This window comes from Rhinoraja longicauda, chromosome 15 (genome assembly GCF_053455715.1).
Source record: "Rhinoraja longicauda isolate Sanriku21f chromosome 15, sRhiLon1.1, whole genome shotgun sequence".
In the NCBI taxonomy this organism is placed as follows: domain Eukaryota; kingdom Metazoa; phylum Chordata; class Chondrichthyes; order Rajiformes; family Arhynchobatidae; genus Rhinoraja; species Rhinoraja longicauda.
The window spans coordinates 26,093,761-26,117,256 of NC_135967.1; the positions used below are offsets into that span (position 1 = coordinate 26,093,761).

At 43.9% G+C, this 23,496-nt stretch overlaps 1 protein-coding gene across 3 annotated transcripts in view; it reads right to left on the bottom strand.

Annotated features, from left to right (window-relative positions):
• znf711 (zinc finger protein 711) overlaps positions 1-23,496 on the bottom strand; it is a 59,246-nt gene that overhangs the window by 33,316 nt on the left and 2,434 nt on the right. For 2 of the 3 annotated variants that reach the window (XM_078412312.1, XM_078412311.1), the window contains exons 2-3: positions 1,437-1,535; positions 301-864 (exon numbers count right to left, since the gene is read on the bottom strand). In XM_078412312.1, the coding sequence (XP_078268438.1) occupies positions 301-864; positions 1,437-1,515 (643 nt within the window). In that variant the 5' untranslated portion in view covers positions 1,516-1,535. Of the gene's footprint in view, positions 1-300; positions 865-1,436; positions 1,536-23,496 lie in introns of those variants that run through there. The other variant, XM_078412313.1, reaches the window with a different exon arrangement.

Genomic DNA, 23,496 nt, shown 5'->3' on the forward strand with positions numbered 1-23,496 from the left:
CTCCCCTGGCAAAAAAGCAAGACTGCAAAACCAGATTAAAATGTCTGGGGATTATGAATAATTGACATTCCTCACAGTTGTAAAGGACAAAAATTGATACGATACAATTTTAATATTGTATTAAATGGTATTTTTATGCATTCACTCACAATTTAAAGATTCTTGCCAGTCTAAGTGTTGTAAATTGCTTATATACTAAGAATGAACAGAAACTTGCTCAGTGTAAAACTTAAGAGTAAATTGAATATTTCAATTCACAACAATGATAAATATACAAGACGCATGTTAATTTCCACTTACAGGATATCATTAAGAAATCCTCAGATGTTTCTTTTCCATCTACCTGGGCTTCAATAGTCATGGTTGAGCCAGAAACAGTCTCTTCATTTTGAACTACTAAATCATGGTTTTGAATCACAGACTCTGACACAGAATCTACTTCCATAACTTCTTCAGTGACCATCGCAGGAGAGAGAACATCCGTAACAGAATCTTGGACTACATGTTCAAACTGTTCCTCATCCTGCACTGATACAAGATCTGACACTAGTACTTGATCTGGCACACCAACAGTTTCTGTTATAAGATCTGAAGCCAAAACATGGTCAGGAACTGAATTGGTATTCAAGTCTTCTTCAATGGTAACATTTGCTTCTAGGACAGAGTCCGAGACCATCACACCATCCGTCACATCATCGCTTTCAGCTATAATATCCGGGCCCTGAACAACCTCATGGATGTTAGTTGTAAGACCATGTTCTAGTGTAACCTCTTCCCCAGTGACATCTGAGACAAGCACTGCATCGGGCACAGATACAACAATGTGATCTCCATCAATGTGGGCTCCGCCAGCCGTTCCAGACACTGCAACACAAACAACAGATTAGGTATGGACAATTTCTGTGAACATTTTACAAATTACATTTGTTCTAGAGGTAAATGTATGAGACGTGGTTTATCTACATTATAATGTAACCATAATAAAATTGCATAGAATTATCTATAGATTTGATCAATTATTAGATCTCAAATGTGCCAAACAGACAACAGCACAGGAAACCAAAGAGAGCTAATTAATTAAATAAAGCAGATAATTTATATTCACTGAATATACATTTCCACAAAATTTTGCATTGTTTCTCTCACCTTGGCAAGTAAAACATACAACTGACATACCAATTTACCTCATCCTGGCACACAAGAACCAGTTTATATTAATTTCCTTTGCATGAAAACTGCCTATTTCCTTGCTTAATGTCTTCCATGATATCAGAAAACTTGGATCATGTTGGTGGTACAGTCCTAAATTCTGTTGCTTTAAAACTCTTCATTTAATCTCTACTTGACTTGTGATCTTATTTTAACATACTAAAATCATTGTATTTAAAAGGTAACTTGTTTTTTTACACCATTTCTAACCAAGGAAAGCTACTTACCGAAGTCCTGCATAATCATTGCATGAGAAACCTTTGATTCTTGTGAATGCAGCTCAAGTCCTCCCCCTCCTTGATCCATGATTTATAGCTTTCATCAGTCTTTAAAGAAAAAGATATAACAATTAATATTTAAACTAAAAGCATTTAAAATGCTTTAATGAGCATTCATAAAACTATCAAGCTAACCATATCTTAAGATAACAAATAAGTTGAGCTGCACATGAATTGGCTTTGATGATCTATTAAGGAAAAATGTTGTTTCAAATATTTCTGGCACAAATAGAATTTTTAAAAGTTCTAGGTCCCATCACAAAATCATGGAATCATAGTAAGATTTGGCACAGAAGACAATCTGACAGATTTCATCTGTGTCAGTTATTTGGTAGAGCTATACATTAACTATGATTTCCATTTTCAACTTGCCCTGTCCCAAGTAATACTGCCTAGTTTGCTTCTATTACCATTCTGGGAAGTTTACTTCGGCTCTATAACAAAATGTGTACATGACATCTCTGGTTCTTTTGAAAATCACATACGAGTCTATCAACGGAATATTGCAATACAAGTCAGGGCCCCTCAGCCAAAGCCACAATATTCAGTCATAAAATATAAACAAGATATTCTTAACTCACCTTGTTGCACATTACCTTCAAGGAAGCAAATAAAAGATACCCATGGCTAATATTTGGCAAACTAGAAAATGTAATGCTTTAAACTAAGATCGAATCATTTAATATCCTCCTCACTTTCCCATCAGACATTTCAATCATGTAATTACCTCACCCAACCTCCAAAAGTAATGTTATAATTTTCACATTACTACATTTCATCCAGAGACCCGGAGCACTGATCTGGAGGTACGAGCAAATTTCAAATAAAAATGGTGAGTATGAAACTATGACACCGTGTTAAAAGCCCATTGTTCATTCATATCCTTCAGGGAAGGCCACCCACCATTCTTGCCTGGCCTGCCTCGGACATGGCATTATGCCTAACTCTTAAATGTCTTCTGAAATGATCCAGTGACCAATGTTCAGATGAAAATTAGGTGGGGGACGTGGACGCAACAGTCCAAAATGTGATTGTTTTATTATTGTAGCCCTCTTTATCAGTTCAGACTATTTTCAGTCTCCACATTACAGCATGAAAAAATAATTTATGAAAAGGCTGGAATCCAGGGGGGCTGGATATATTTGCTGTATATTGAAGGTTTCCCAGCATTTCAAAAATTAATGATGATCCAAACCATCTGAATGCTGGGTTGGATATCATTCAGATGTTAGAAACATAGAAAATAGGTGCAGGAGGAGGCCTTTCGGCCCTTCGAGCCAGCACCGCCATTCATTGTGATCATGGCTGATCGTCCCCAATCAATACCCCGTGCCTGCTTTCTCCCCGTATCCCTATCTAACTCTCTCTTAAATCCATCCAGTAATTTGGCTTCCACTGCCCTCTGTGGCAGAGAATTCCACAAATTCACAACTCTCTGGGTGAAAAAGTTTTTTCTCACCTCAGTTTTAAATGGCCTCCCCTTTATTCGAAGACTGTGGCCCCTGGTTCTGGACTCGCCCAACATTGGGAACATTTTTCCTGCATCTAGCTTGTCCAGTCCTTTTATAATTTTATGTTTCTATAAGATCCCCTCTCATCCTTCTAATCTCCAGTGAATACAAGCCTAGTCTTTTCAATCTTTCCTCATACGACAGCCCCGCCGTCCCAGGGATCAATCTCGTGAACCTACGCTGCACTGCCTCAATTACAAGGATGTGCTTCCTCAAATTAGGAGACCAAAATTGTACACAATACTCCAGATGTGGTCTTACCAGGGCCCTATACAACTGCAGAAGAGCCTTTTTACTCCTATACTGAAATCCTTTTGTTATGAAGGCCAACATTCCATTAGCTTTCTTCACTGTCTGCTGTACCTGCACGCCAACTTTCAGTGACTGGTGTACAAGGACACCCAGGACTTGCTGCACCTCCCCCTTACCTAACCTAACACCATTGAGATAATAATCTGCCTCCTTGTTTTTGCCACCAAAGTGGATAACGTCACATTTATCTATATTATACTGCATCTGCCACACATCTGCCCACTCACTCAACCTGTCCAGGTCACCCTGCAACCTCCTAACATCCTCTTCACAGTTTACACTGCCACCCAGCTTTGTGTCATCCTCAAACTTGCTAGTGTTGCTTCTAATTCCCTCTTCCAAATCATTAATTCCGAATGAAAACGCAGCTCTAAATAAAAGCAAATTTGCAACAATAAAATCAACAATAGCACTGTATAAAATGGGAAAGACTGAAGGATAATCACGTTCAGCACTTAACTGAATAAACTTCGAATGTATCACCCCAGTTTGTTGCCTAGTTTGGTCTAAAACATGATAAATATTTGGATGCCCAGAGCTTTCTTGTGTTGATTATGTCAATATTTAATCCTCTTTAACCCTATTACTGCCATCCTTGAGAACACCTTGAGGAAACTAGATGTTTGAAGATTAAGACCACAAACGTCGTTCAAAAATCATGATCCATCAGGTAGCATTGGTCCTCAAATAGAAACATAGAAAGTAGGTGCAACAAAAACAGGAAATGCTGGAAAGGCTCAACAGTCAGGTGGCATTTGTGAAAAGACATTCAAGGCTTCAGGTCCAGACATTTAATCATAACTGAGAAATAAAAATTAGTTACCAAAACAGCCAACATGGAAAGGGTCTGAAGAAAGTCTGAAGAAGGGTCTCGACCCGAAACATCACCCATTCCTTCTCTCCCGAGATGCTGCCTGACCTGCTGAGTTACTCCAGCATTTTGTGAATAAATCGATTTGTACCAGCATCTGCAGTTATTTTCTTATACAACATGGAAAGTGACTGGAACAATGGAATTTCTCCAGTAAGGCAAAAAAAAGCAGCAGCTAAGATCCAATTAAGATTAATTGTCGGTGTAATCAATGTATTACTCTATGACTCTATACTGTGCTGCTAATGTTTCTGTACAAGTGGTTCACTTGTAATTAGAGTCATAGTCATAGAGTAATACAGTGTGGAAATAGGCCCTACAGCCCAACTTACCCACACTGGCCAACATGTCCCAGTTACACTAGTCTCACTTGCCTGCGCTTGGTCCACATCCCTCCAAACCTGTCCTATCCATGTACCTGTCTGTTTCTTAAACATTGGGGTAGTCCCAGCCTCAACTACCTCCTCTGGCAGCTTGTTCCATACACCCACCCTTGTGTGAAAAAGTTACCCCTCAGATTCCTATTAAATCTTCTCCCCTTCACCTTGAACCTTTGTCCTCTGTTCCTCGATGCCCCTACTCTGGGCAAAAAACTGTGCATCTACCCAATCTATTCCTCTCATGATTTTATACACCTCAATAAAATCACCCCTCATCCTCCTGCGCTCCAAGGAATAGCGACCAAGCTGACTCAACTTCCACCTATAGCTCAGACCCTTTAGTCCTGGCAACATCCTCGTAAATCTCTGAACCCTTTCAAGTTTGACAATATCTTTCCTATAACATGGCCCCCAAGAAAACCCACGCAATCACAAGATCGTATTAACTCCATGCATACAGCACTCGTACTCAGGATCAAACCCACGTCTCTGGTGCTGCAAGGCAGCAACTCTACCGCTACACCACTATGCTGCCCCATACCAAATTTTTCAGATCCCGCATTGGCATTGGTCTCTGCACATTCCTCAAAACTGGACTAGAAGGATGTCACCACACAATAAAGATTAAATTCTCTACAGCCAGCAGCTGATTTACACCTTATTCAAAAGTAGCAAGTTTATTACCAAAGCTTGTGCATTGTACTGTGATTAGTCCCTAACATAATGATTATCAAGTTATGAGGATCATTGGTCATAAGGTCACCTTGTAAAAATATTCATTTAAAACCTGTTAATCATCAGCGTCTCATGAATGCTCCAACAGAGCTAAACCATTTTTAAAAAATTGGCCTAATTAGTACAGCAGTATATACTCAGAGATTTCAGAGGAGAAATTAGAACATAGACCGAACATAGATGAGTACAGCACTTCAGAGTACATAGAAGAGTGGCCCTTCAGCCCAATGTTTGCATCGAACCTGATTCCAAGTTAAACTGATCTCATCTGCCTGAACATGACCCATATCCCTCTATTCCCTGCATTTCTAACTGAACTAAACTTTGTAGGCGACCTATATGTGGCGACTCTGCATACTTTGTAAATTGAATCCAACAATGAATTTCACTCTACCTAGGTATATAACATATAACAACTACAGCATGGAAACAGGCCTGTCCGGCCCTACCAGTCCACGCCGACCATTCTCCCTGACCTAGTCTTATCTACCTGCACTCAGACCATAACCCTCTAATCCCCTCCTATCCATATACCTATCCAATTTACTCTTAAATAATAAAATCGAGCCAGCCTCCACCACTTCCACCGGAAGCCCATTCCATACAGCCACCACCCTCTGAGTAAAGAAGTTCCCCCTCATGTTACCCCTAAACCTTTGTCCCTCAATTCTGAAGCTATGTCCCCTTGTTGGAATCTTCCCCACTCTCAAAGGGAAAAGCCTACCCACGTCAACTCTGTCCGTCCCTCTCAAAATTTTAAAAACCTCTATCAAGTCCCCCCTCAACCTTCTACGCTCCAAAGAATAAAGACCCAACCTGTTCAACCTCTCTCTGTAGCCTAAGTGCTGAAACCCAGGCAACATTCTAGTAAATCTCCTCTGTACCCTCTCCATTTTGTCGACATCCTTCCTATAATTTGGCGACCAGAACTGCACACCATACTCCAGATTCGGCCTCACCAATGCCCTGTACAATTTTAACATTACATCCCAACTTCTATACTCGATGCTCTGATTTATAAAGGCAAGCATACCAAACGCCTTCTTCACCACCCTATCCACATGAGATTCCACCTTCAGGGAACAATGCACAGTTATTCCCAGATCCCTCTGTTCCACTGCATTCCTCAATTCCCTACCATTTACCCTGTACGTCCTATTTTGATTTGTCCTACCAAAATGCAGCACCTCACACTTATCAGCATTAAACTCCATCTGCCATCTTTCAGCCCACCCTTCCAAAAGGCCCAAGTCTCTCTGTAGACTTTGAAACTCTACTTCATTATTAACTACACCACCTATCTTAGTATCATCTGCATATTTACTAATCCAATTTGCCACACCATCATCCAGATCATTAATGTAAATGACAAACAACAGTGGACCCAACACAGATCCTTGGGGTACTCCACTAGACACTGGCCTCCAACCTGACATACAATTGTCAACCGTTACCCTCTGGTATCTCCCATTCAGCCATTGTTGAATCCATCTTGCAACCTCACTATTAATACCCAACGATTTAACCTTCTTAATCAACCTTCCATGTGGAACCTTGTCAAATGCCTTACTGAAGTCCATATAGACAACATCCACAGCCTTGCCCTTATCAATTTCCCTGGTAACCTCTTCAAAAAATTCAAGAAGATTAGTCAAACATGACCTTCCAGGCACAAATCCATGTTGACTGTTTCTAATCAGGCCTTGATTATCCAAATAATTATATATATTGTCCCTAAGTATCTTTTCCATTAATTTTCCCACCACAGACGTCAAACTAATAGGTCTATAATTGCTAGGTTTACTTTTAGTACATGTGACAATAAAGTATCATCATAATCAAGATGACACTACATTGCCACCAATGTCATCCAGTTCTTGTGAAGGAAATCATTTGCTAATGCCACCAGATTTATCCACGAGTAGGCGAGTAAATAAATTGAAGCAACTGGCTCTACATCCTCAAAAAACTCCAGAAGATTAGTCAAGCATGATTTCCCCTTTATAAATCTGTGCTGACTCGGAACGATCCTGTTACTGTTATCCAAATGTTCCGCAATTTCTTTTATAATTGACTGCAGCATCTTCCCCACCACCGATGTCAGGCTAACTAGTCTATAATTTCCTGTTTTCTCTCTTCCACCTTTCTTAAAAAGTGGGATAACATTAACTACCTTCCAATCCACAGGAACCGATCCTGAATCTATAGAACATTGGAAAATGATCACCAATGCACCCATGATTTCTAGAGTCACTTCCTTAAGTACCCTGGGATGCAGACCATCAGGCCCCGGGGATTTATCAGCCTTCAGTCCCATCAGTCTACCCAACACCATTTCCCGCCTAATGTGAATTTCCATAAGTTGCACCCTAGGATCTCTGGCCACTAGAACATCTGGGAGATTGGATCTGTCTTCACGAAGGAAGACACAAAGTACCTGTTCAACTCGTCTGCCATTTCCTTGTTCCCCATAATAAACTCACCTGCTTGTCTTCAAGGGTCCCACTTTTGTCTTAACTATTCTTTTCCTCTTCACGTACCTAAAAAAGCTTTTACTATCCTCCTTTATATTTTTGGCTAGCTTACTTTCGTACCTCATCTTTTCTCCCCGTATTGCCTTTTAAGTTATCTTCTGATGCTCTTTAAAAGACTCCCAATCCTCTGGCTCCCTGCTCATCTTTGCTATGTTATACTTCTCTTTTATTTTTATACTGTCCTTGACTTCCCTTGTTAGCCAGTCGCCTCTTACTCCCCTTAGAATATTTCTTCCTCTTTGGAATGAACTGATCCTGCACCTTCTGTATTATTCCCAGAAATACCTGCCATTGTTGTTCCACCGTCTTCCTTGCTAGGGTCTCTTTCCAGTCAACTCTGGACCCAAACAGTCTTTCCAGGTGAGGCAGAGGTTCACCTGCACGTCCTCCAACCTTATCTATTGTATTCACTGCTCCAGATGTCAACCTCTACATCAGCGAGACCAAGCGCAGGCTCGGCAATCGTTTCACTGAACACCTCTGCTCAGTCCGTCTCAACCAACCTGATCTCCCGGTGGCTCAGCACTTCAACTCCCCCTCCCATTCCCAATCTGACATTTCTGTCCTGGGCCTCCTCCATTGTCAGAGTGAGGCCCAGCGCAAATTGGAGGACCAACACCTCATATTTCACTTGGGCAGTTTGCACCCCAGTGGGTTGAACATTGTCTTCTCCCACTTCAGGTAGTCCCTGCTTCCCCTCTCTATCCCCTCCCCCTTTCCAGTTCTCCTACTAGTCTTCCTATCTCCGTCTACTTCCAATCTTTGTCCCCCCCCCCCTCCCCTGACATCAGTCTGAAGAGGGGTCTCGACCCGAAACATCACCCATTCCTTCTCTCCTGAGATGCTGCCTGACCCACTGAGTTACACCAGCATTTTGTGTCTACCTTCGATTTAAACCAGCATCTGCAGTTTCTTTTTCCTCCATAACTCTGGCCAGCTCCTCCCTCATGCCTCCATAGTCCCCTTTGTTCAACTGTAGTGCTGACACTTCCGATTTTCTATTCTCTCTCTCAAATTGTAGATTAAAACTTATCATATTATGATCACTATCTCCTAATGGCTCTTTTACCTTGAGTTCCCTTATCAAATCCGGTTCATTACACAACACTAAATCCAGAATTGCCTTCTCCCTGGTATGCTCCAGTACAAGCTGCACTAAGAATCCATCTCGGAGCCACTCCTCAAACTCCCTTTCTTGGGGCCCAGTACCAACCTGATTTTCCCAGTCTACCTGCATGTTGAAACCTCCCATAACCACAGTAGCATTACCTTTGCTTTAATTTTAACTCTTGATTCAACTTGCATCCTATGTCCTGGCTACTGTTTGGGGGCCTGTAGATAACTCCCATTAGGGTCTTTTTACCCTTACAATTCCTCAGTTCTGTCCATACTGACGCTACATGTCTATTCTACTGATTCTATGTCACACCTCGCAAGGGACTGAATATTATTCCTTACCAACAGTGCAACCCCACCCCCTCTGCCCACCTGTCTGTCTTTTCGATAGCACATATACCTCTGAATATTCAGCTCCCAGTCCTGGTCCTCTTGCAGCCAGCCATGTTTCTGTAATTGCGACAACATCATACTTGCCAATATCTAACTGAGCCGCAAGCTCATCCATTTTATTTTTTATACTTCGCGTATTCAAATACAACACTCCCTTCTCACACCAGTCACTATTGGCCCTGACCTTACTCTCTTATCCCGTCTCGAACTTTCCTTCCCATTAATTTGTGAGTCTTTTGCAACTTTTCCTGTGTTCACCTTCCCTTTAACTCCATCTTTATATTCCCAATTTGTCAACCCCTTCCCCCCCCCACTATTTAGTTTAAACCCACGTGTAGCACTAGCAAACCTGCCTGCCAGAACGTTGTTCCCCTCCAGTTAAGGTGTAACCCGTCCCTTTTATACAGGTCATCCCTACCCCAGAAGAGATCCCAATGGTCTATAAATTTAAATCCCTGATCTCTGCACCAGCCCCTCAACCATACATTCATATCCCCTATCTCCCTGTTCCTGCCCTCATCAGCACGAGGTACAGGAAGCATTCCAGAGATAACCACTCTAGAAGTCCTGCTTTTCAGTCTTCTTCCTAACTCTTTAAACTCACGTTGCAGAACTTCCTTCCTCTTCTTCAACGTCATTTGTGCCCACGTGCACAACTACTTCTGGCTGTTCACCTTCCCTCTCGAGGATGTTCTAAAGTTGGTCCGTGACATCTTGAACCCTGGCACCAGGGATGCAACAGACCATCCTCGAGTCTCACCTGCCACCACAGATTCTCCTGTCTGCTCCTCGAACAATGGAGTAACCCACCACTATGGCTCTGCCCGACGTCGGTCTCACCGGTCGAGTCTCATCGTTAGTATTGGAGCCACCGAACTGTCCGCCGTTCGGACTAGAAGCATCTTAAAATTCCCCCGGGGGCGGGAGAGCAAAGGGGAGAGGGAGCCCAGAGCAACAATCGCGGCGGCCAGCAGCAGGAGAGTGGCCGCCATTCCCGTCATTCGGGCTGGTCCCACCCCCCTCCAAGCAGCAACCCTCCCTCAACTGCGCACGTGCGAATCCGGCGGCCCAAATCTCTCCTGCATTGGTCTAGAACCCTCCCCTCCTCCCTACTCAATCCCCCCCTCAACCCGGGCATCAGTCAGACCCCCTAAATCCCCCTCCACTGCAAAAGATTAATATATATTAACAGTGTGTGTGCGGTGTGTCTGTGTGTGTACTGTGTGCGCACTACGTGCGCGTGCACTGTGTCCGTCTGTGTGTGTCTGTCTGCGTGTTGTGTGCCGTGTGTGCGCCTGAGTGTCTGCCTGTGGGGTGCGTCTGTGTGGTGTCCTTCTGTGCTGTGTGTCTGTCCGTCTGTGCTGTGTGTCTGTCCGTCTGTGCGTGTCGTCCGTCCGTCTGTGTGCGCGCTGTCTGTCTGTGTGAGGGGAGGGGGGAGAGGAGAGGGGGCGGAGGAGAAGGGGGGGGGATAGTTACACTATCTGTAATTCGTCGAACAACAGTGGTGTCATCGGTGAACTTGAAGATGGAGTTTGCATAGTCTCTAGCTATACAGTCATGAGAATAGAGTTCGTAGAGCAGAGGGCTGAGCACAGTCTTGAGGTGCTCCGTACGGATTGTTTTTGAGGAAGAAGTGTTTCTGCCAATTCGAACAGACTGTGGTCCATTGATGAGGAAGTCAAGGATCCAATTACAGAGGGATATGCAGAGACCCAGTTTCGTGAGCCTGGTAACCAGCTTGGCGAGGATGATGGAATTGAACGCTGAGCTGTAGTCTATAAACAACAGCCTGATTGTGTGTTTTTATTGTCCAAGTGGTCCATTGCAGAGTGGAGAGGTAGTGAGATCGCATCCTCCGTTGGCCTGTTGTGGAGGTAGGCAAACTGGAGTGGGTCGAGGTTCTTGTTGAGGTAGGAGTTGATAATGCACCATAACCAACCTCTCAAAACACTTTGTCATCACAGACGTTAGTACCACTGGTCGATAGTCGTTGAAGCATGTCACCTTACTCGTTTTGGTATTATTGGTGCCCTCTTAAAGCAGGTGGGAACCTCAGTAATGAGAGGTTGAAAATGTCCACAAAAACCCCAGCCAGTTGGTCTGCACGGGTTTTAAGTACTCGACCGGTTATACCATCAGGTCCAGACGCTTTCCGAGGGTTCACCCCTCTGAAGGTTCTTCCGATGGCCTCTGTAACTGTAATACCTTCAGGGCGTGTGGGGGCTTGGGAAGGCACATCTCCCTATCAAAGCATGCTTCGAACACATTGAGCTCATAAGAGAGTGATGCTTCACTGTCGCTTGGGTTGCCTCTTCGGAAGTGATGGCACAGTTGCCAAAACATACAAATAATGGAAGGGTAATATGATTACTGCAGGTTAAGCCAAAAGAAGCTGTGCTGTTTCTTTTGTTGCATATAGGCTGACCATTATGCCAGACCTGATGAGGGAATCATCACAGAATGATGCTGACTAATGTCGACTGTGTGGCTACTGCGTCAGACTAAAAATATGTAAAATATCAAAGATTTGATTCAAGATGGTGAAAATCCTTCCCTGAGCAATGTTTTGCTAAGAACACGTTCAAGAGGATCTATAAATTATAGAGACTTACTTAATAGTCAATATCCAACCAGTAAGGTCTTGGTAGAAAAAAGGATGCAGATGGCCTGGCAGTTAAGCAAATATGTCGAATGCATGAGTGGGTGCTATAGCAACCTAGCAGTGGAAGAACTGTTATATGTATTTACATAGGAAAAACAAAATTATTTACATTTTGAACTGTTTTGTAAAGTGGTACATTGCAAATATGCCAGCGACATTGAAGTGTTTAATGTTTTTTCCTAACATAACTAATGTAATGTACAGCGACAGTTTCACGAAACAAGCATTAGAAACTACAACACAGCACATCTGTAAACATCAAAAACCTGGATCCAAATGTTTAGCTGCTTCCAATGAGCAGTATGACAGTAGATTTACAAAGTCACAATGAACTACAAACAGTGCTGCATTTTTACAGAGCAATGACATATTTGAAATAACCTTTCAATCAGTTACTTATACACCTACAAAATGACTTCAATCCACATCGCAAGTGACATTCTCTAATCAATGCCAAAGTTAACTACCAGAGCCAATATTCTTATTCAAATAAAACAGTAAAATAGGCTTCATGGCAGCAGTGATTATAAAGTTCGATTTACGATATCAAAATGACTTTGATTTAAAGTGGCTACCTTTAGATGACAAATATGGAAGTCATTTTATTCACAGATGACCCCATGGTCAGCTAAAAGAGTCGGAGTGTGGGTGAGATAATTAAGAAAGGTGACAAAAGGAAACATTAGGAGAGAAATGAAGGGCAGATGAAACCAAGTTGGGGAGGGGATTGAGTGGATGACATGTGTGGGTGATAGGTACCTGGAGGGTGAATGAGACAAATAAGCACATGCACAGCTGGAGAGGTGGTATGGAAAAGGGAAGAATGGGGGATTTAGGAGTGATTCAAAAGAGAACACAGGATGTACAAGTTGCCTGAAATTGGACAATATTCATACCAATGGGTTGGAGACTAGTCAACTCTTCAAGTTTGCACTGGGTCTCACCCTGGCAACGAAGGGCGAGGACGGACAAGTCAGTATGACCGCCCCGACGTGGCAACTCCAACAGCCTGACCGCGGGAGAAGACGGCAGGGAAGAGAAAAATACATTCTGGCCTTCCATCACAGTGGAGACTCACTGTGATGGATGTTTCTTTTGTTTGGTGTTAGTTTATGATTGTATGTGTTATTGCATTTTTATTGATTATTCTTATTGGTCTTATTGTTGAACTGCGGGTAATTTTTCATTTATGTGACAAATAAATGACTATTGACTATTGAAATGTGGAAGCGGAATTAAAACAGAAGACAACTAAGAGCTCGGAATGGTTTTTGCAGACAGAGCACTGGTGCTCTGCAAATTAGTTGCATACTACACCCTCATCTCGCCGATGTAAAGGCAGCCACATTAGGAGCACAGAATGTAGTCGACAATGGCGGAGGAGGTGCATTTGAATCTATTCCTCATCTGGAAGAATGGTTTAGGTTCCTGGATGGTGGCGAGGGCGGAGGTGCAAGAACAGGTATTGCAGCTCCTGTGGGGAGGATGAGGGCAGAAAGGAAGGTGGGCAGGAAGACATGAGGGAATGGTCCCTGTGGAACACAAAAAGGATCGATCTATGTTTGGTAATGTTAGCTGAGGGCAATGGACACTTAATAAACCCTCTCTCAGGCCATGAAACCCACAGTATCAACCCAAACAGACAACTAGCAAATCGACTTCTTGTTCAATCCTGAATTGTAATTGAAAAGATACCAAAGAGAAAATACAGTGTACAGGGAACATATGTCCTCAAACCCCCAAAATAACTTCAAATTTTATGGCAACTTCTGTTACTATCTGAGATTAAACCTAATGGTGATCAACTACAAACTCAGTGTTCTAGGATTAAAATTAATCACCAAGAACCTATATATTAATTATATTAAATATATATTAAGAAAAAAGAATGAACTCCTATGCTAGAAGTAACAAAACTTTTGCTTGCAATCAAAGGTGAATAGAAAACAAGAACACCACAAACCAGCTCCAGGATTAATTAATCTTATACTGTTGCATTACCTGTTCAATTCCAGATTTTTAAACACAAAATATACCAATTAAGAGCATCAATTTGGAAAACTGCAGGTAACAAATTTAATAAATTATTAAACTATTGTTAAACCATTTTTCTTCATGATACTTCACCAGTCAATACCAATTCATCACAGGATACATTTTCCATTAAAAATCTTTTTTCCGATAATACATACCAATAGTTTTTGCTTCACAACTGTCAAAAATAACAGATCTGAAGATCAAAGTTCCAAGATCTTAAGCCTAACTCATCAGCTACATATCTTGGATTTATATGTTTTATATGTAAGCAAGTGTCCCAAGTCATGTCACCGAGGAAATCAGAAATGAATGGGTTTTAAGCATGATCATGAATGAAGAGAAAGACATTTCAGAGCACTGTGTAAATTTGGTGGTGTTACATCAACACATATATTTTCAAATAAACCAATTGATCATGACTCTGATAAGTATGTCAATGCTTAAAAGGAAAATGCAGTGGAAATAGTTGACAAAAAGAGGCAGTCAAAAAACAGTGGATATTTTGTAAGCCAAATTAGTTTTAAATAAAGTGCATTTTAAAAACAATTATTTTGTTTGCACAATATCCAGGTTTGGCATATCTTACAGAACTGAATTATTTCAACTTCTCTTTTCTGTACAATTATCCTTCAGATCATTGTATGTTTCTACAAAACTTTTGATTCAAAAAGGGAGCTGCTTCTCCCATCACTGATCATTTATTTACCTGTATTTAGTTCTTGAATCAAGGATCACAAACAAAAGAAAAAGATTATTAAAAGTATGTGAGATGAAGACAAAATAATTTTTTGAAATGTCAGGAATTGCCAAACATAGAGATCTAGCTCAATGAAGTTACATAACTATTTTCCACTCAAAACATTTTTGCTTCACATTAGAACACAGTAATATCTTAACGGGAAATACTGGAAACATGAAACGAGAAAAAAAGTGCACACAGATTATCATTGACCCAAAATCTATCATAAGATCAAAAGCTGAAACATTGAATGGGAAATAATGATAGTCAATGATAGGTCATCAGCTAGATGTAATGAGCTTGTTGGAAACATATTGGTGGGCAGATATATATGCGCATTTGAGCTCTCATTCTGTCTGTGCGGCAAGTCACTGATCCAAGGGCCTGGTGTACTTCACAACTGGACCCCTAGGTAAGTGAAAGGCATTGTCCGTGTGCCTAATATAGTCTCATTCAGTTAAATGACTGCCTATCGTGATTTAAAAAGTTAAGTTTAGGCAAGATCCTAGGTAGTTGTTCTTTAATTAATTGGATATATACAGTGCCCTCCATAATGTTTGGGACAAAGACCCATCATTTATTTATTTATTTACCTCTGTACTCCACAATTTGAAATTTGTAATAGAATAAAATCATGTGGTTAAAGTGCACATTGGCAGATTTTAATAAAGGGCATTTGTATACATTTTGGTTTCACCATGTAGAAATTACAGAAGTATTTATATATAGTTCCTCCATTTCAGGGCACCATAATGTTTAGTACACAGCAATATCATGTAAATGAAAGCAGTCATGTTTAGTATTTTGTTGCATGTCCTTTGAATGCAATGACTGCTTGAAGTCTGTGATTCATGGACATCACCAGTTGCTGGGTGTCTTTGGTGATGCTCTGCCAGGCCTGTATTGCAGCGATCTTTAGCTCATGCCTGTTTTGGGGGCTAGTCCCCTTCAGTTTTCTCTTCAGCATATAAAAGGCATGCTCAATCACCTGAATTGGGTTCAGATCAGGTGATTGACTTGGCCACTCAAGAATTGACCATTTTTTAGCTGTGAAAAAACTCCTTTGTTGCATTAGCAGTATATTTGAGATCATTGTCTTGCTGTAGAATGAACCGCTGGCCAATGTTATGAGGCATTTGTTTGAACTTGAGCAGATAGGATGTGTCTATACACTTCAGAATTCATTTTGCTACTACCATCAGCAGTTGTATCATCAATGAAGATAAGTGAGCCAGTACCTTCAGCAGACATAAATGCCCAGGCCATAACACCCCCACCACCGTGTTTCACAGATGAGGTGGTATGCTTTGGATCTGGGGCAGTTCCTTCTCTTCTCCATACTTTGCTCTTGCCATCACTCTGATACAAGTTAATCTTTGTCTCATTTGTCCACATGACTTTTTTCCAGAACTGTGGTTGCTCTTTTAAGTACTTCTTGGCAAACTGTAACCTGGCCATCCTATGTTTGTAGCTAACCAGTGGTTTGCATCTTGCAGTGTATTTCTGTTCATGAAGTCTACGGCGGACAATGATCATTGCCAAATCCACACCTGACTCCTGAAGAATGTTTCTGATCTGTCAGACCGATGTTTGGCAATTTTTCTTTATTATAGAGAGAATTCTTCTGTCATCAGCTGTGGAGGTCTTCCTTGGCCTGCCAGTCTCTTTGCAATTAGTAAGCTCACCAGTGCTCTCTTTCTTCTTATTGATGTACCAAACAGTTGATTTTGGTAAGCTTAAGGTTTGGCTGATGTCTCTACAGTTTTATTCTTGTTTCTCAGTCTCATAATGGCTTCTTTGACTTTCATTGGCACAACCTAGGTCCTCGATAAACAGCAATTAAAGGTTCCAAAGGTGATGGAAAGACCGGAGGAAAGACTGGGTGCTGAGAGCTCTCTTATACCTGTATTAAGCAGGCAATTAAACACACCTGAGCAATTACAAACGCCTGTGAAGCCAGGTGTCCCAAACATTGTGGTGCCCTGAAATGGGGGTACCATGTATAAACACAGCTGAAATTTCAACATGGTGAAACCAAAATGTATAAAAATGGCCTTTAATAAAATCTGACAATGTGCACTTTAACCACATGTGATTTTTTCTATTACATATCTCAAATTGTGGGGTACAGGGGGAAATAAATAAATGATGGGTCTTTGTCCAAAACATTATGGTGGGCACTGTTTGTTTTTTGATTCATTCATGGTAAGTTAATGTTCTGAATAGTTTGTTGTAAATAGAACATAATTAATTTTATTTTTAGTTTTACAGATCAACAATGCCGTCCCAGACCCGATCGTCCAATTGCCCCAAGGCTGACCACTGCTCTCCAGGATGGAGCATATTTAATTATCTTGCATACTAGAGTAACAGCTGTACAACATATATGACATATTTTAATGAATATCATCCATAGAGGTGCTCCCATTTATTTTTCCTGGATAAGAGTCAACTATGATAGACAATTATATAATAATACATCATTTATTACTTGCTCATCAACTTGAAAATGATAATAACAAGATTATATTTGGATCTTGATGGAGCAGTCAATGTTGGCCAGGACACAGGAAAAAAAATGTCCTGCATTACTTAAACAGGCATCACTTAAACAAGCATCACATGCACCAGCAGGCCCTCGCTCTGACTCTCCCACAGCTCCGGGCCTCACTAACCCACACGTGCAACGGGCCCCAATTGTACTTCATTCTTCGCCGGATCCGCGCCCTCAACACTCGATTCCTCACCTACCTGGACTCCACCAAGGCTCGCGAACTCGCCCGCCTCCAGAAGGCTGCCTCCACCGACACTCCTCGGCAGCGACTCGACCGCCCACAGGCCCAGAGCTCCACCGCTGCTCCGCACCGCCGGCCCGCACACCACGAAGCAGAGTCCCGCGACACCATTGCTGCCACCAGGTGCAGTACCGCTCCTCACCGCCTCCCCGGGGCTGCCACCGCCAAGGCCCACCTGAGGCCGCCGACCTCCACCGCCTCCCCGGGGCCGCTGCCACTGCCGCCGGCCTCCACCGCCTCCCCGGGTCGCCGAGGCCTCCTACCTCCACCGCCTCCCAGGGTCCGCTGCGAACACCGCCGACCTCCACCGCCGACCTCCACCGCCTCCCCGGGTCCGCTGCGACCACCGCCGACCTCCACCGCCTCCCCGGGGCCGTTGCCGCCGACGTCCAAGGCCCACCTGAATCTTCCACCGCCTCCTCGGATCCGCTGCCGCCGACTGCCGAGGCCTACCTGAGGCTGCCGCCGCCGACCTCCACCGCCTCCCCGGGGCCGCCGATTGCCGAGGCATACCTGAGGCTGCCACCGCCGACCTCCACCGCCTCCCCGGATCCGCTGCCGCCGACGTCCGAGGCCTCTTCACCGCCACTGCCGCCGCCGACCTTCCCGACCTCTTCACCACCGCCGACCTTCCCAACCTCTTCACCGCCGCCCACGCCCTCCCCGGCCATCCGCTGACCGGGCCGACCGCCACTTACCCAGGCTCCAGGTCCCCGCGGGCCTCCCCCAGCGACCGTGTCGACCCACACCGCTCCACCGCCCAGCAGCAGGTCGCAGCCATTGCTGTATCCGGCCCCCGGGACCAACAACAGGCCGCAGCTCCACCCGGCCCACAGCCCCCACCAGGCAGAGTCCCAAAGCACCGCTGGGTCCTACTGCCCACCCCGTACTACAGGTAACTCCAGCAGGGGTTCCACTGGGTCTCCCCCTTCCCCCTCTAGCCAGGCGATCCCAAGTACTCCCCACATCGGTCCTCATGCCCTCTGCCCTGCTAACCCACCACCCCCTCACCATACATCCCCTCCACCTGCCCCCCTGCCTCCATCCGACCCCAACCCCCACCATTGCCGGGTGTTCACCATCCCCCCTGACCTCCCCCTTTCAGACACCGAAAGGTCTGTCCTCAGCAGAGGCCTTACCTTTGTTCCCCTCCGCCCCCACATCAACGAGTTCCGCGTCCGCCATGACGTGGAGCTCTTCTTCCTCCGCCTCCGAGCCTTTTTCCATGGGAAGAAGTCCTCACCCCCCACTGAAGACCCCTTCTCCCGTCTCCAACGGACCCCCTCCTCTTGGACCCTCCCCCGTTTGGCCAACTACCCTCACTAGAACTTTTTATCTCTAACTGCCGGCATCACATTAACCGCCTCAAATTCCCCACCCCCCTGACTAATTCTAACCACTCCCCTCCTAAACGTGCAGCCCTCCACTCACTCCGCAACAACCCGGACTTAATCATCAAACCCGCTGACAAGGGAGGTGCTGTGGGTAGTCTGGCGTGCTGACCTCTACCGGACCGAGGCCAGACGACAACTGTCAGACATCTCTTCCTACCTATCCCTGGACCATGACCCTACCGATAAACACCAGAACTTTATCATCAGCACCATCACGGACCTCACCATCTCCGGCGATCTACCCCCCAATGCCTCCAAACTCATAGTTCCCCAGCCCCGCACAGCCCGATTCTACCTCCTACCCAAAATCCATAAACAGAACTGTCCCGGCAGACCCATTGTCTCTGCCTGCTCATGCCCCACCGAACTTATCTCCACCTACCTCGACTCCATCCTATCCCCCCTGGTTAAATCCCTCCCTACCTACGTCCAAGACACCTCACACGCTCTCCATCTCCTCGATAACTTCCGGTTCCCAGGCCCCCACTCCCTCATCTTTACCATGGATGTCCAGTCACCCTACACTTCCATCCCCCACAAGGATGGTCTCGAAGCCCTCCGTTTCTTCCTCGACCGCAGAACCAGCCAATCCCCATCTACCAACACTCTCCTCCGCCTAGCAGAGCTGGTTCTTACCCTCAACAACTTCTCCTTTGACTCCTCCCACTTCCTCCAAACCAAAGGCTTAGCTATGGGCACTCGCATGGGCCCTAGCTACGCCTGCCTCTTTGTCGGGTACGTCAAACAATCCCTGTTCCGGATGTACACCGGCCCCATCCCCGAACTCTACCTCCGCTACATCGACGACTGCATTGGTGCTGCCTCTTGTACCCATGCAGAACTCACTGACTTCATACACTTCACCTCCAATTTCCATCCTGCCCTTAAATATACCTGGACTATCTCCGACATCTCCCTCCCGTTTCTAGACCTCACCATCTCCATCACAGGAGACAGACTAGTGACGGACATTTACTATAAACCCACTGACTCGCACAGCTATCTGGACTACACTTCTTCCCACCTGGTCCCCTGCAAAAAGTCTATCCCCTACTCCCAATTCCTCCGTCTACGCCGCATCTGCGTCTGGGATGAGGTCTTTCACACTACGGCTTCAGAGATGTCCTCGTTCTTCAGGAAACGGGGCTTTCCCTCCTTGGGTCACTTGGGTCTCTTCCACATCCCGCAGCTCTGCTCTTGCTCCCCCTCCCCCCACTCGCAACAAGGACAGAATCCCCCCTCGTTCTCACCTTCCACCCCACCAGCCAGCGGATCCAACAAATCATCCACCAACATTTCTGTCACCTACAACGGGACCCCACCACTGGCCATATCTTCCCTTCCCCTTCCCTCTCTGCGTTCCGCAGAGACCATTCCCTCCGTAATTCCCTGGTCCACTCATCCCTTCCTACCCAAACCACCCTAACCCCGGGCACTTTCCCCTGCAACCGCACGAGATGCAACACCTGTCCCTTTACCTCCCCCCTCAACTCCATCCAAGGACCCAAAGTCTTTCCAGGTGAGACAAAGGTTCACCTGCACCTCCTCCAACCTCATCTATTGCATCCGCTGCTCTAGATGTCAACTTATTTACATCGGCGAAACGAAGCGCAGACTCGGCGATCGCTTCGCTGAACATCTGCGCTCGGTCCGCGTTGACCAAACTGATCTCCCAGTGGCCGAGCACTTCAACTCCCCCTCCCATTCCCAGTCTGACCTTTCTGTCATGGGACTCCTCCAGTGCCATAGTGAGGCCCACCAGAAATTGAACGAACAGCACCTCATATTTCGCCTGGGCAGTTTGCAGCCCAGTGGTATGAACATCGACTTCTCCAATTTTAGATAGCTCCTCTGTCCCTCCCTTCCCCTCCTCCTTCCCAGATCTCCCTCTATCTTCCTGTCTCCACCTATATCCTTCCTTTGTCCCGCCCCCCTGACATCAGTCTGAAGAAGGGTCTCGACCCGAAACGTCACCCATTCCTTCTCTCCCGAGATGCTGCCTGACCTGCTGAGTTACTCCAGCATTTTGTGACTAAATCACTTAAACAACGCCATGAGTAATGCAACCTGAAATTGCACCCACAGACCACCCTGATTACCTTGTTACATGCTCATTCACTGTTTCAAATGTCACAAAATCAGGACTTATCAAAACATTAAAATTACTTCCAGCTGTGAAAGGAGCCACATAAATTCTTGTTCTGTCATTCTGCATTCTTAATGGTATTTTAAGACCGAAAATACAATTTATTGTATTTAAATATTTCAACCTGTTGCATTCAATTTTGGTGCAGCAGGAATAAATCTCAATCTGAAAAATCCAAACTCCAGTCTTAAAAATGGAGATACTGCAAAACATTTAAAAAAATGCAATGATCAGTTTTCATACAGCATTGAACGAGAATGTTGAAATTGTCACAGCCATTTTGGTTCTGTAAGAGCAATCCAAATTATTCCAACGCCCCGTATTTTTTCCATGCCTATATAAATTACTTTTACCGATGCTTTGCACCACAATTTTTTTTAATCAACATTCAATGCTAACTTCAGTTGTGAAATTCAGACTTAACCATTTACTGTAATTGTTTTAGAACACGATGATATTGTGCAGCAAGAATAAGGTTCAAACTGAAAAAACATCAAAATATAAATTTCCACACAATATTCACTGAAATTTAGTGCTTAAAAATGGTTTGATCCACAAGACGTTAAAAAAGTCAAAATATACATATAGAAATTTGAACAAATCCTATCAAATTCTATTGCTCCATTCTGTATGGATGAATTCTGTATCAGACATGATAACCCAGCCAAGAAACTAAAACCTGCACAAGAAATACAGTTGGCCTAATCTACATTGGATTGAAGGAATGCTAAGTAGAGAACGAGCAGCTGGAATAATGATGAACAATATTTTATATCACAAAAACATTTTCTGTGATACCTGCCTTGATGGGAAATTCTTCCTGCATGGTATTACAATTTTATAACCAGATATATTAGAAAAAATGGCACTATTGCTATGGCAGACAATAAGTTTCAGTTAAGAAAATATGCCACAAAAAACATTTAATCGTAGAAATGTCAAGACTACAAAATTATACTGTTGGCTTAGGTACCTTCTGAAAGTTACATACCATTGTTTGTAACAGCAAGTGGATTTGATATGGATAATGATTGAAAACTCAATATATGTTGCACAATATGGAAATGACCATCTCTCACTTTATTCCCAGTTAAAATTTCACAGGCCTATATATATATATCTAAAAAAAAATAACCTTAAATTAATAGAAACCAGATAAAGCTGATATCCAACAGCTTTATTCCTCGTATACCCCACCATTCAATCATAGCTGATCTATCTTTCCCTCTCAATCCCATTCTCCTGCCCCTTCCCGTAACCGATTGAAGCTGTCAAATACTCAAAGACTTGGGCTCCGCAGCATTGGTCCAGATTCACCACCATACAGCTAAAGAAATTCCTCGTCATCTCCTTTCTAAAAGTACGTCCTTTTATCCTGAGGCTGTGCCCTCTGGTTCTAGACTCTCACACTAGTGGAAACATCCTCCCCACATTCCCTCTAGCCAGGCCTTTCATTATTCAGCAAGTTTCAATGCGACCCCCCCCCCCCCATTCTTCTAAACTCCAGTGAGTTCTGGCGCTCATATGTCGCCATCATACAATCATGATATGCCATCAAACGCTCATGATACGTTAACCCAATCATTTCCTGGATCATTCTCGTAAACCTCCACTGGACCCTCTCCAACGGCAGCACTTCCCTCCTTGGATATGTGGCCCCAAACTGTTCAGAATACTCCAATTGCGGTCTAACCAGTCCCTTATAAAGCATCAGCATTACATCCTTGCTTTTATATTGCAGGCTTCTCAAAATGAATACTAACATTGCATTTGCCACACACATGCTATTTTCAAATTGCATACGACCTGCAAATTAAGCTTTTTGGGAATCCAGCACCAGCACTCCCAAGTCCCATTCCACATCAGATTTCTGATACCTCTCTCCATTTAGAAAATAGTCTCTGCCTTTATTCCTACTACCAAAGTGCATGACCATGACGTTTCTACTGTGTCCAATGTTCAAGGTGTGGACTCTTCTACATCAGCAAGACCAAATGTAGACCAATCGTTTCGTTGTACCTCTTCGCTCAGTCCTCCAGGGCTTACCTGATCTCCTGGTTGCCAAACACTTTAATTCTCCTAAAAAGCAGCGTTTTATTCTGGGCCTCTTCGTCAGTGCGGCCAAACGCAAATTGGAGGAACAGCACCTCTTATTTCGCTTGGGCAGCCTACAACCCAGTGGTATGAATATTGATTTTTCCAACTTCAAGTAACCTGTGCATCCCCCGTCTCTCCATCCATCCACCACCCAAGTCGTTGTTCTAGTTTCAATGTCGTCTTGAGTCTCACTGTCTGCAACAACAGCCCATTTCCTTTATCATTGTTACTTTTTTGCATATATTTCATTCATTTGTTTTATATCACGATATCACCGTCGATATCTG